Genomic DNA, 14,141 nt, shown 5'->3' with positions numbered 1-14,141 from the left:
AAGTGGTGTCTCATTGTGATTTTGATTTGCATTTCCCTGGTAGCTAATGATGGTGAGCATCTTTTCATTTGCATATTAGCCACATGTATATCTTGTTTGGAGATATGTCTATACAGAGTCTTTTTCCATTTTTTAAATTGGGTTCTCTTTTTATTATTGAGTCGTAGGGGTTCTTTACATATTTGAGACACAAGTCCCGTATCAGATACATGATTTGTAAAATGTTTCTCCCATTCTGTGAGTTGCCTTTTCATTTTTGATGATGTCCCCTCAGCTTTTAGGATAAAAGTCAAGCTCCTGAGCTTAGATCCCAAGATTCTTCCCTCAACCAAACTGAACTTCTTAGTTTCCCAAGAGAATCAGACTCTTTCAGGCCTCCATGTCCTCACAGGGGCTATTTTCCATACCATCCCAGTCCTGGCCAGCAGTGCCCTTTCTCTCTCCTCCTCTGCCAGTTGTCATCTCCCCCAGGAAACATCCCCCAATCTCCCTGTCTCAACAACACTTGATTTAGACCCACCTTCCTTGTGTCCCCATGGCCCCTGTACTTCTCTAAAGCCCAAGCTCCTTACTGTCACTTAAATTTTTTGCTGCCCTTGAGGGTACGTTTTATAAATAAAAAGACTATTTATGATTACCATTATTAAATTATTAGTCAGTTTGTTAAAGAAATAACTCTAAAAACCTGACTTCTCCTTAAGTTTTTATGTTCAATTTACAAATGTTTTCCTATTTATGTCTAGTAAAATTAAATACCCAATTGAAATTAATGCTTACTGAATTCAATTTTCAACAGACTATAAAATCCCTCACTCAGCCTCATTTACAACTTAATAAATTCCCTTAAACTAATTTAAACTGCAATTATTATTTTAATATATTAAATTTTCCCTGAAAGAATTTCAAATACCTATCAACCAAAACTTTCCCTAATGCTTATTTATATAACGATAATAAATCTAATAAGAAAATTGAAAAATGAGTCATGACATGGAAATCTTGAAGCTTCTTGTAATGGCTCACTAGTTCCTACTGGACCAACTTTCCTGCAGGTAACAAGTATAAACTCTGGACCAACTATAAATTACAACCACCCGAAGTTATGGAGAACAACCAAAAGCAGAGAGAAACTGAAGTATGTGCATTTGGAAGAAGGTAGAGGCCTTAGGTGAGTTTCTCTCTCTCTCTCTTTTTTTAAATGGCTTTTTAGCTCAAGGCAGGCCCCATCAGCGCCCTGCTGGGTAAGCACAAAACTTGGAATGACACAGCAGCTTGAAAGTGAGGTAGGAAATACAAAGAAAGAGATGCAGAGGGTAGTCTAAATTCTGCACACACCCTGCTGAATATCTAGAACCACTTGAAATATGTACATGTGGGACAGATGCCAAGAAGCCTCTCAAAGGCTAAAGAACTAAACAGAAACTTCAGCTATTGCCATCAATGGAAAGACGGAGTGTGACTGTTGAGTGGTCAAGTTAACTACCTGCTTAAAAAAGGAAAAGAAAAAGAAAAAACACACACACACACACACACACAATAATCTTCAGGAAAACATGATAGAAATGAGTCTCTGTAACAGATCATTCATAACGTCCAGGATACAATCCAAAATTCCAAAAAGCAGGAAAATGTGAACCATAGTCAAGAGAAAAGATAATCAACAGAAACTGGCCCCAAGATGATCCTAGATATTGGAATTAGCAGATGCTATGGTCAATAACACAAAGGAAAATATAATTGTACTGAATGAATAGGAAAAAAGAACCAAATGGAAATTCTAAAACTGAAAAATGCAATAACTGAAACAAAAATTCACTGGATGGGCTTAACAGAAATATTACAGATGACAGAAGATTCAGTGAAGTTGAAGACTGAGCCAATAGAAATCCTCCAATCTGAAGACAAGAGGGGAAAAGAAAAAGATTAAAACAACGAACAGGGCCTCTGTGATATGCAAAAGGTCTTACATATAATTGGAATTTCAGAAGGAAAGAATGGGGAAGAAAAATTATATAAAGAAATTAATAACCAAAATTTTTCCCAATTTAGTAAAAGACATAAAGACATAAATGTAGATTCAAGAAGTTCAGTGACACCCCTCTTCCTGCCGCCCCAAGCCAGAAAATATTATGAGTCTCTTTAACATTCCAATATTGCCTATGTACTTAATAAAAATTTCTTATATCTTTATTTGAAATCAGAAGTATAAAATTGATTACTCAATTACAACTTTTAAATGGGGATCACAAGACAAATCTGATTAATATTCTAATATGTATTCTACAACCAGTCTGCCTGGGTTCCAACCCAGGCTTGGCCACGAACCAAACTGTGTGGCTTTAGGCAGTTACTGATCCTCTCTGTGCCTCGATTTTCTTACATGTAAAGTGGTGACAATAATACCTACCTCACAGAATGCTTATGAGGAATAAAAGAATTAGCCTTGTAAAGAATTTATATAACGCCTGAAACTCAATAAATGTTAGCTATTATTATTAAGCCAGATCCCTTTAAACATCACAAACACTTAAAACGCCAAAAATAACAAATTATGCCTACGTCTAACACAAAAGCGTAGGTTTGATTTACTTCATCATACTACATTTAATTTTAAATTTTCCTGGAGTTAAAAGATATTTACACACTAAAACAACAATTTTACTGTCCCAAATAAGCTGGGGGTTACCTTCTCAGCCAAATGAGGTTGCTTATTAGTCAAAAACCCTGGGCCAGAACATAAGCTCTCGGGCTGGATACATGCAAGGTATTTCCCATGGCCCTGACTACCATGTTGAGCCCCCTTTTTTTATTGTCACTATAGCAACAAGACCCAATTCCCTCCCAGTGTAGTGTGGTTATTTGTTCCAGGAAGCTTCCAATACCCACACTCAGTCAGTGTCTGCTATGTAGTAAATGAATAGATCAGGCTGGGGAAAATAGATGCCAGATAATTAAAGTAAGGGTTTTGGGAAATCAGCCATAGCAAACTGAGAAAATGCTTTATTATCCACAACCTTTATCTTTTCTTTACTTAATTACAAAAGAGATGACCAACGGTCTGATGAGGTAGGCTACATGGACCTGAAACCCCCACTTCTAGCATAATACGTTATGACAAACAAGGAATCTGTGAAACCAGAGGCTCCACAGCACATGCTGCGTTTCTCATCTGCTTGGCTGTGGTACGTAAGCCATCCCTACCACCTTCACTCTAATTCTTGTTGTCTGCTGTCTATTAACGGGTTTCCTACTACTGGGCTTTCTCTATTTAAATCCACCCTCCACAGAATCAAGGACTTCTTCTGAAATAGGAATCTGACCAAGTCACTTCCTACCTGAATCTATAGTTCCTGAATACTTATAATATATGAAGTTCAAACTCCTTATTCACACTACAGTCATGTCCCCATCTTCCCCTCTAGCTCCAACTTCTCTTCACAAATTCTGGGTTCTAGTCACCCTGAACAATTCACTGACTGTTCCTTGAGTTGTCATGTATTTTCATTTCTCCCTGCTTTTGCAGATGCTATTTCCTCTGCCTGACACACCATTCCCAGTGTCTCCTGCCTAGCAAACCCCTGCTTATCTTACTCAAAGTCACCTCTACAAAATCTCATCTTCACAAGCAGTTGATGTCACCCTCTTTTGTGTCCCTAAAGCTAGCTATCTGTACAGCTCTCTATCATGCCACGAATCACACAGCACTGGGACTGCTGGCTATTGAGTCTGTCCACACCAGCCTATGAGCTCTGGTGGAGCGGAAGCACAGCTTGATGTTAGCAGCAACTAACACAGCTGGCCTACGTGCGTGCTTATAAATGTGTGTAGGATGCATAAAGCAAATATAGGAAAGGAGGGTCATAACTAAGACCAACGCTTCAGAGTCAGACCAGTCTGGGTTTTAATCCCAGCTGTCACTGTTTACTAGCAGTGCAGGAACTTGGACATAATATTTATTTCACTGCTCTGAGTCTTGTCTACTCATTTCTAAAAAGTTGATAATCCAAGTACTTACTTCACAGGGTTTTGTTAGAATTAAATGAGATAAAGTATGCATAGCCCAGAGTACACTATGTGGTATCACAGCAAATGCTCAATAAACAGGACCTATGAACAATAATTTATAATTACTAATAATACAATCTCAGAAAGTGAAACTAGACTGTGACAGCCATGACTGTATCTCCCACTGGATCTGTGTAGAGCTGCATACCTGTTTTCCACTCAGTTGGTAGAAGGAAAGTTTCTGCCCCCAATCAGCTACAGCCAGGATGTCATTATGTTCCTCTCTAATCAACAGAAGACAAAAGAGGTTATGTGGGGCCATGGTCTGCTGATGAGTTATCCCGAAGGCTTTAACAAACAACAGGAAAAAGCAAGCCCTGGCCAGGCTGTCAGATTGCCAAATGTATAGCAGTACTGAGGCCAAAAGTTGTAACGTGGGCCAACCCATCAATCAGCCCAATAGGATGAGGCAAGATGAGGTTCGGCCCTCCTGGGATCTCTGATTTCATGGAATGCCCTACCATGTGTTTGTGGGGATGGGACACTGCCACAGTGAGGAGGCTAAACCCCTCATTTCAAAGCTTCCTGGGAAGCAATGCTAAGAAAGAGCAAGGTTGCAGATTCAAGAGTGCTTTATTTTTATGTACTATAAAACATAGGGAGATGGCAGAGAAACATGTCTTTTGCAGTGGGAAGACATGGATTGTCTGACTTTTTTAATGGACAGAGGAAACCTTGCTCTTCTTGAAGAGGGAAAATTAACACCTACTCTAGGTTCTCTCATAGTTGGGGTGAAATGGTTTCTGACTGGATCTAATAAAAAGGAGTAACAGACTTTCTGCAGATCAACAACTGTCTTTGAAACTGAGTCCCTGTCAGAATCAGTGCTCAGGACCAGGGCTGTCGGACGAGCACTCAGCAGACACCGCCTCAGCCTCAGCTGGGGACCAGGGTACTTTGCAATCTAGTAAGAGAGGAGAGATGTTCTTCGTCCTTGAAGCCTGGTCTTAATCCACCTCACTTTGCCTCCACTTTGTTTATTAAGTCCAGCTTTTCTGAACCCAGGGCCCTGTGGTCATCTGGCAGCACCATTAGCTATGCAGGCAAGACATGGTGCAGCCTTATCTGCAAAACTCAGCCAAGAGTGGCAAAGTGGCAAATACCACAGGCACTAATTCACAACTAAGGGGGAAAAAGACAAAGCTCAAGAACAATGTTAACAGGAAGGGGCCTGCAGGTGAACTCTGTATGACTAGCACTGAAGTCCAAACACAAGCTAGGAGCCTAGCCTGCAGTGAGCCCTCTTGGGGATGCCATAGATGGCTGTGGACTAGTTTCAGTCCCCATGAGCTGGATTGGTGGTTTTCAACCTCCTTTTTCCCCCCTGGCAGTGGGACTCTTTACCAAAGCAAAACTCATGTCAAGCAATAAAAGGGGCTACTCTATTTGAAACATAATAGGGACCTGAAGCCTACCCCTTCCTCCTTTCCTTGCCCCCTACCTCCCGCCTCCTTCTTTCAAGGTACCACAGAACACAATTTGGCAAGTCCCAAGCAAGATCACTTTTGCCCAATCGGAATGTCCTGGCTACCTGAGCTTTCCTATTCCAGAAAGAATGAATGCCTGGATGGCCAGGATTTAGGGGGTGAGGATTGTGGGTAAGGTGAGGGTTTCTCTGATACGTGTCCTAGCAAATGCAAGGTAAGGTACAGAGTTGGAACAGGCTAAGAGAGGTGTCCAGTAATACAGGATGTGTTAAATGAATTATAGAGCGTCCACACAGAGGCATACCGTATAGTCATTCGAAATCATGTTTTTCAAAGGACTTCTAATGTTACTGGAAAGAGTTCACGCTCTAACGTTAAGTGGAAAAAAGAAAGCAGGATATGATTTAGTTAATTATATGAACACACTAAAAGACGGAGGGGGAAATACAATGAAACGCTAATAATGGTTTCCTCAGAGGATGGGGGTTTTACATAAGAGCTGAACTTTTTTTCTTCGTTAGACTGTTCAGTATTTCCTGAAGTTTCTCAGGAAATCACCCCCTCACCAGTTTTAAAGGGCGCATTTCCCTCTTGTGGGAGGAGCTCTCACCAACAACTCACCAGCCCCTCTTAGAAAGGAGCTCAGAGCAGCACCTGCCCCAGCAGGTCTGCAATGGGCTCTGGACCCTTGCAAGGAGGGTTCTCATTCCTCAGGACACACTCACGAATTGTCGTCCCTGAGATTGTCGTCTTCTTCAGGCTCTTGCTCCTCTGCCTCACTACCCTGACTACTGTCCACTGCTGACTTCAGAGTGGAGGGGATTTCCTGAAAATATCTGTTGACAATGACTTCCTCAGCATCCTCGTTCTCTCTGTTCATCCAGAATCTCTCCCACCGGCTGTAGATAGTAAGTGGTTGTTCACAATCATGACGCCTAGAACTACACTAAGGCTATAATTTCAAAACCTGTCAAGGAGCCCCAGAGCCCTGCCCGGAAGAGGACAGCAACCAGGTACACTGGGCATCCTGCTTCTCATGAATTAAAAATGGTACCCTGAAGCCACAAAGTCATCTGTGGCCACAAAAATCAGACAGCAGGAACTCTGGGGTAGGCTAATGGCCTTTGAAGGCTTTAGACATGCGTGGTACAGCCCTGCGCTGGACAATATCGTACAGGAAGAAGCACAATAATCTGGTGTAGGAAAGGCAGTGGAATTAAACAACCTTCTAAATCAAGCAGGCACCACCTGTAAAGTGACATTGGGCTGGTAAACAATTAAGTCCTTTAATTTACCTTCACAGGACTCTGTTGGAGATACTGATGGTTTAATATTACAGGATTATACTAAGAGCAGATAAAGCTATTAGTCCACCCTCAAAGTTACATCGGCATAGAAAGGAAAGTGTGTGTAAGGTTGGAGAAGGTGGATGCCAATTGTTTGTGGAACTACAGGATTTGGGGACATTTGAGACTTAATTTAGACTCTTGGCAAGGGCAGCAAAAAAGGCTAATGAAAAAGCTATTTATTATTGGTTGGGCACATGTTCTGTCCAACTTGGAGGGAAGAACTGAAAAAGGGAAAGACCAAAATAAAGCCACTGCAAAGAGGTGAGCTATTAATTCATAAGGAAATTGTCCTTCTGTCACACGTACACACACACACACACACACACACACACACACACATTTTGAGCTGGCCTAGATAACTCATCTGCTTAGCTAAATCTCTGGGATTCATTCCAAAATACAAGATGGGCTCTTAAAAAATTCCATTCCAATGGAATAGGTTCCAAAACAAATCAGTCAAGTGGGGTGAGCAACCTCTGAATGCGTGAGGACCTCAGGGGGAGAGAAAGAACTCAGCTGGCTGAGTAAGGAAGGCCTTTTCTGTAATAGCGTTTGCCCTAGAAGGAGGACAGCTGTAAGAGTACCTTGAAGGGTTCCAGCAGATGGACCATATGGGGGAGAGGGAGCCCCCTGGCCGCTCAATCTTCACTTTCTCCTCGCCATTTTTGTTCCGTATGCTGATGACACCATTGAACATCCCCAGAGCCAGGTACTGACCGTCATTTGTCCAGCTGTTCACACAACACAGCAAAGGGCACAGGGAGGGAGAAAGGAACACACAGAAAGTAAAACCGTGAACATGATGCCTTGGTTGATTATAGAGTCTGATGAGGCAGCAATGGCTGGGCTCATGTAGGTCCTAATGTGAAAATCAGAGGACCAAACTTAAAATCCCATTTATTTCTTGGATCAACAGGTAGATGAGAAGGCAGTAGCTCCTTTTTCTGGGCTCCCACAGCTCTCTGCACAGACCTCCACAACAACCCTTAGCTTGTACCTGCATTGCTGCTGGGCCAGCCTCTACTCCCCACTTGCCATTTCCACCTCCTCCCACTTCAGCGGCACCTTAAGAACAAAATCTGTATCATGGTGTGTGCCCAGCATCTTGAACAGGTGCTCAGCATATGATGAATGAAAGAAAGGTTACACTCAGAAGCTGAACAGCAAGAATAGCTGTGCTGCATGCTTTACACTCATTAGTTTGTGTGCATTTCTCAACAGCCTTACCAAGTCAGTATTTTTATCCAGTATTGTCAGACGAGGAGGCTCAGAGAGATTTTGTAAATTTCCTAAGGTCACAGAGCCTGTCAGGGATCCAATCTGGATTTGAATCCAGGTGTAGCATCAAAGCCTGTGCTTTCTCCAGTACACATGCTGCCTGGAAGGGACAACCTCACATCTCCAGAGAGGACAGCCGCAGGCTGAGGAGGTTTGTAGCTAGATAACTACATGAAAACACTTTATAGTTCTCTTTTGCTTGATGATCGAAGGCAGGCACAAATCCCTCTCACTAAGGAGACCAGTAAAGAAGAAGAGAGGAAATATGGGGGCCCAAACCAACGAGTTCACACAAGACCTTCTCTACTGTGTGAATTAACTGCATTTTGAGAGTTTGTTTGGAAGAGGAGGAACATAAAGCCTACCTTCAGAGCTGCCCCTCACTCACCTGCAGCAGGTGATCTTGGTGCTGGTTTTGTGCTTGGAGACAGACTTCTGTTCTGGAGACCACAAGCCTTCAATGCAAAATAATGTTTTAAAAAGACAGATTGGTTGGAATACTACTCAGCAATAAAAGGGAACAAACTATTGACACGCAGAGGGTCTCCAGGGCTTTACGGCTGAGTGAAAAAGGCCAGTCTCGAAAGGTCACATACTGTAGGATTCCATTTTATAAATTCTTAAAATGACAAAATTAGATAGAAATGGAGAACAGATTAATGGTTACCAGGTACCAGGCATTAGGGATAACAGGAGGGGGAGGGGAGATAAGGAGTATCTCTGTAGTGATGGTAATCAACATAGGTGAGGAAAGGACAGAACTATACATACAGAATGTGCCAGACCCAGCTTCTGGGTTTTTTTTGTGTGTGGTTTTTGTTTTTTGTTTTTGAGGATTTTAATAAAAGTTTATTTGAGCCAAACTGCCACAGATGCTGGGGAGCAGATCTCAAATGCTCCCCCCAGTTTTGATATTATACAATAGTTATATATGATGTATCTATGGGGAAAACTGGAGGAGGGGTGCACAAAACCCCTCTAGTATCTTTGCAACTTACTGTGCATCGCTAATTTTTTCAAAAAAAAAAGAAAAAAAAAAGGAAGACAGATTGGTGAATTTCAAGCCAATTTTTCAGGGGTTTTACTAAAAAAAATGGCAGTTTCACTGTAAATAGCTATTACATGGCAACCAGAGTACAGCTTAGCATTCAGAGTACTGTATGATACTTTCTGGAAACCCAGGCTCTTCTCCCAGGCCTCACTAATAGCACGTGACCTTATCCAGGCTGTGCCTTCTCCATGGCACACTGGTCACTTTTGGCTTCTCCCTCCTGCCCCCAGAGGTGCTGGCTCAGAGCCCCACAACACGTCCAGGCAATATAAGCAAATTCTACTCTTTGCCTGAGCCATAAAGCATGATAAAGAAGGTAAACACAGTGCAAAAATATATTTATACAGCAAGGTACAACATCAAATTATTTTCCCCCTTCTCCCTGGTCCAGAATGCCTCCCCCAAACCTCTCCACCTGTGCACATGTTATCTATGCTCCATGGAGCCTCTAGCTGGAAGAAAACCCTCCCTCCTGGGCCTCCCTCAGCAGTGCTTACCAGAGCAGGTACAACATGCAGCCGTGTGGCCCTGCTTCCACTACTTACTCGCTAGCTGACCTCCAGCAAGTCACTGAACCGCTCACTCTAAGCCCCAGTTCTTTTTCATCAGTGGAGTGAGACTGAGAATAATATCCTGACCTCAGGGGTTGTCATAGAGCTCACACAGGAATTCATTTTTAACCCTTAGCCCAGTGCCTACCTAGCACACTGCAAACATTGAACAACTATTACTATCACTTAATATTATATTTTTACAAATTCTACCTCTCCTGCCCTCGACCACAAGCTCTTTGAGGGCAGGGATTCTATTTAGTCATTTAAGCCCAAAAGCAAGCACACAGACCAATGCCTCACATGGAAAAAATGCAATGAATGACTGTCCCTTCCCCTTTCATTTAAACAATGTACTCTCAAATACACTCTCTCTTTTGAACCTGAGAACTCTATCAATAAGACAGATGGGTGGGAACATGTTCATCTACACAAGGAAACTGATATTAACAGGGATTAGGTTTCTGACTCCTCGATAATGGCTGTTCTATTGTACCCACTATCTCTTAGCAAGAAAAACAGAATTGATGAGCTGAAAACCAGAATTGACCTTGAACGGAGATAACCTACAAACCTCTGCCCACTCTCCCTCCCTGACTTGATGGACATTACACTGACCCCTCCTCTGTGCCAGGACCATGCCAGTGCCATGTGTGGGGCCAGGGTGAATGCCTCAGGGCATTCAACCCCTCAGGGAGGAAGTCACAGCCACCACACCAGTAGTAATGGGGACACACTGCACAAGCAGCACAGGTGAAATGGTGAAGAATTTCACACATATACAGATGTTGAGGGGTATGAAGTGTCCCAACTGAACTGTCCCTGCCAGGGTGAGGCGGGAAAGGCTTCCCAGAAGTGGCAAGACCAAGTTATGCCTCTGCTCTCCCATCCTTCTTGCCATTTCCCATCCTGGGGGCCTTTCTTGCTGTCTCCCAGATTTCTTACCAGACTCAATGTTATCATTCACTCTCTTTGTTTCTACACAGTTTAAAGGATAACTGTCAGCTTCCCACCTCCCTCAGCCATTGAAGAGAGAGAAGTAGCATTAACTCTCAGGATGAAACCACCAGATTCTGGATGGATTTCAGCATACATTGATCAGATTTGCAGTTCTTCCAGGACAAGACATCAGGAATCGGAACCTACCAAAGTCGTTGGAGGAACAAGATGCAAGCTGGTGGGTAACAGGGTTGTAGGAGACACACTGGATCGAATCATTGTGCCTGGGAAGTAAACAATTATAGATTATTGTGCAGCAAACCACAAACATTTCGGTGGCTACGACTGGAGATTTTAATGATAAGCCCACACCTCTCTGACTACACACCACAAGCTCTTATGTAAGTGACCAGCAAAAAGCACAGGGATTAATTATCTTTCCCCTGGATTGCCCCTCACCCATTACTTTCATCTCTTAAACATGACCCACCCATCTGCCTGGCCTAGTTTAAGAGTCACGCCTTCAGGACGAGTGTGCTGAATGCCTCCGGTTTTTGAGATAATAATGATGTAAAGCGCTTAGTCTAGTGCCAGCTGCATAGAAAATGCTTTATTTAATGGCTGTTACTCTTATTGTTTTGTGGAGGCCTGGCAGTACAGGATGTAGGTGCAATGAAGATACTACCTACAGTCAAGATCTGAAAACAGGGCAATCCCTAGACAACAACGAACGCTGAGTGAGTCATATACCACACATGGCATCTCAGCCTCAGTTTTACTCTTTCACTTCTGGGTAACACCTTACTTACAACTTCATCCATCTATCCATTCATTCATTCATTTAAAAGTTGTTCCTTCATTTGTATACTCATGTTCATAACAGCATTATTCTAAATAGCCAGAAGGCAACCCAAGTGTCCACTGATGACAGATAAATGGATAACGAAAATGTGGTCTATACATACACTAGAATATTATTCAGCTTAAAAAAAAAGAGAAAATTCTGACACATGCTATAACATGAAGGAACTGTGAGGACATTATGGTAAGTAAAACAAACCAGTCACAAAAGGACAAGACCTGTATGATTCCACTTATACAAGTATGAGGTCTCTAGAGCAGCGAAATCCATAGAGACAGAAAGTAGGATGGTGGTTGCCAGGGGCTGGGAGGGGGAATGGGAGTTGTTGTTCAACGGGTATGGAGTTTTAGTTTTGCAAGATGAAAAGAGTTCTGGAGATTTGTCGCGCAACAATATAAATACACTTAATACTAATGAACTGTACATTTAAAAATAGTGAAGATGGTATATTTTATGTGATGTATTTTACCACAATTAAAAAGAAAAAAAAATCATTCGCTGAGTACCGACTACGGGCCAGGCATTGTACCAGGGACACAGGGTGAGCAAAAACAGGGGCAGTGTCCGCCCTCCTGGAGCTTACAGGATCATGGGAGACATCAATCACCAGAATAAAGGTAAAACTGTGACTATGAGAAATGCCATCGAGGAGACCTGCTTAGGTCCAGAGGGGCAGGAAAGGCGGCACAGCAACATGTGAGCCCGAGAGCTGCAGGGTGAAGAGGATGAACTAGGAGGAGGGCCGGGGAAGAATGTGAGCAGAACCTCTGCAGTGAGAGAAGCCTGGGGCACACCACGCCCACGTTTCTGGCTGTTGCCACTAGAGAGACGTGAGGCCGTTCTCTGAGATGAGGACAGTGGGTAGAATCTGCAGTGTCAGAGTCACTACACTGAGCGACAGGAAAACGCCTTGCCCAGTGCTGGCCAAGCTAATAGTGTTCAAGGAATGCTCCTTTCCTTATTCATTGCCCTACCTTCCTATACCCGCCACATCCCCCCAGAACTTAATGGCAAGTTCAATCACAGAGAAAAAAGTTCTTCCTTGTATCTTTACTAAGGGGGCTTTTGCTACAGTTGTTCAATAAGATACGCATCAAACCAATAATATTGTACACCTAAATGGTTACTTACGTGTACTTCAGAATGCCTTCCAATTTTGAGGTCCAAATAATAACGCTTTTGTCAGCTGATCCAGAAGCAAAGCGCTTGCCTAAAAGTATTTTTAAAAAGAAAATTCTCACATTTGTTTTAAACCAGCATTTTCCAGAGTTCTTATCAGTACTGGGAAGCAGTACTTTGGAGTCAGAAAGTTTGGGTTCAAATCCTGGTCTGTCTGGCATTGAGTGAACAAAGATGTATTGAGTGCTTACTATCTGCTAGGAATCATGTTCTGTGCTAAGGATCAAATAGTGATTGAAGCACACATAATCCCTACCTTCATAGAGTTTAGTGTAATGGGAAAAGTTGAGTGTTAAATTAAATTAATCCAATACTAATACAATATGGTAATAAAATAGGTGGGACCTATGAAAGAGAATAACTGAGGGTCCTAATTTAAATGAGGGAAGGCTTCTCTGAGGATGAGATCCTTTAGTCAAGACCTCAAGGTTGAGCAAAGCTTATCAAACCTTAGGTGAGAAAAGAGGAGAGTCATCCACATGGATAGAACACATGTGCAAAGGCCCTGAGGCAGGAAAAGCCTGGAATGTCTAAGGGGCGGATAGGCAGTCATGGGACACCAAGAACAAGGGGTGAGGTGGGTGGGGGAGGGATCTCTAGGGGTTTCAGGGCCATAGTTGAGATCTTGCTCTTTATCTCAAAAAAAGGCTTTAAGCAAAAGAGTGACAGATGAGATTTCATTTTCACAGCTACTTGAGCTTAGGAAAGAATGGACTGGAAAGAGGCAACGTATAAGGAGAAATTACTAATTACATTATTACAGTTTTGCAAGTGCTTAGAAGTGGAGCAAGGTATCATGGCAGCAAACAGGGAGCCTTCACCTACTCCACTAAGAGATGATGATTAATTGGTAAGCACAGGATAGATTCTGTACACTTTATGTTAAAGATTTTTAGACTTGATTCTTAGGGCAAGTGGAAGTTGACCTTGGGCAAGTCACTGTTCTCTGAGCCTCAATGTCTTCACCTGAAACATAACCGGATAATAATACCTTCCTTTAAAGACTCTTTGTGGGGGTCAACTCAGATAATATCTGTAACACACCTTGAACAATGGCTGAAACAGTAGATACTAGGGTGATAGCCATATGACATTGCTGTAAATACTAAAAAATAGAACCTGCTTTCATGGGTTATTATGTGTCACTCCTCTCCCATCCTGGCAGGCAGCAGGTGATGAAGAGTGTGGGCTATGGGCTCAGAGTCTGAGCTGGAATTCCCAATGATGTCACTTACCAGCTGCAGGACCCTGCACAAGCTACTGAATGTCTCTGTTTCATTTCCTCATTTGACAAAATGGATATAACAATAGTATTTACCTCATAGTTGTTGTGAAGATGAAATGATATTAAAGGGTTTAGGGAAGTGCCTGGATGAGAATCACTTCTAAAAAATAATTAGCTATTATTATTACTATTATTTCTTCATATTATCTTGTATT

The 14,141-nt window shown here is 42.4% G+C and overlaps 1 protein-coding gene across 12 annotated transcripts in view; it reads right to left on the bottom strand.

The window, feature by feature from the left end:
- The window catches only part of IFT122 (intraflagellar transport 122), a 66,061-nt gene that overhangs the window by 42,365 nt on the left and 9,555 nt on the right, over positions 1–14,141 (bottom strand). For 6 of the 12 annotated variants that reach the window (XR_013994874.1, XM_081072068.1, XM_081072071.1 and 3 more), the window contains 6 exons: positions 12,654–12,732; positions 10,868–10,944; positions 8,508–8,574; positions 7,426–7,572; positions 6,218–6,391; positions 4,214–4,289 (listed from right to left, as the gene is read on the bottom strand). Coding sequence is in view for 11 of the 12 variants with exons in the window: in XM_081072068.1 (XP_080928194.1) it covers positions 4,214–4,289; positions 6,218–6,391; positions 7,426–7,572; positions 8,508–8,574; positions 10,868–10,944; positions 12,654–12,732 (620 nt within the window). In the remaining variant the exon portion in view is untranslated. The remainder of the gene's footprint in view (positions 1–4,213; positions 4,290–6,217; positions 6,392–7,425; positions 7,573–8,507; positions 8,575–10,867; positions 10,945–12,653; positions 12,733–14,141) is intronic. The other 6 variants (XM_081072073.1, XM_081072074.1, XM_081072077.1 and 3 more) reach the window with 2 other exon arrangements.

This window comes from Rhinolophus hipposideros, assembly GCF_964194185.1.
Source record: "Rhinolophus hipposideros genome assembly, chromosome: 14".
Taxonomy (NCBI): domain Eukaryota; kingdom Metazoa; phylum Chordata; class Mammalia; order Chiroptera; family Rhinolophidae; genus Rhinolophus; species Rhinolophus hipposideros.
This window is presented reverse-complemented; position numbering and strand designations above follow the sequence as displayed.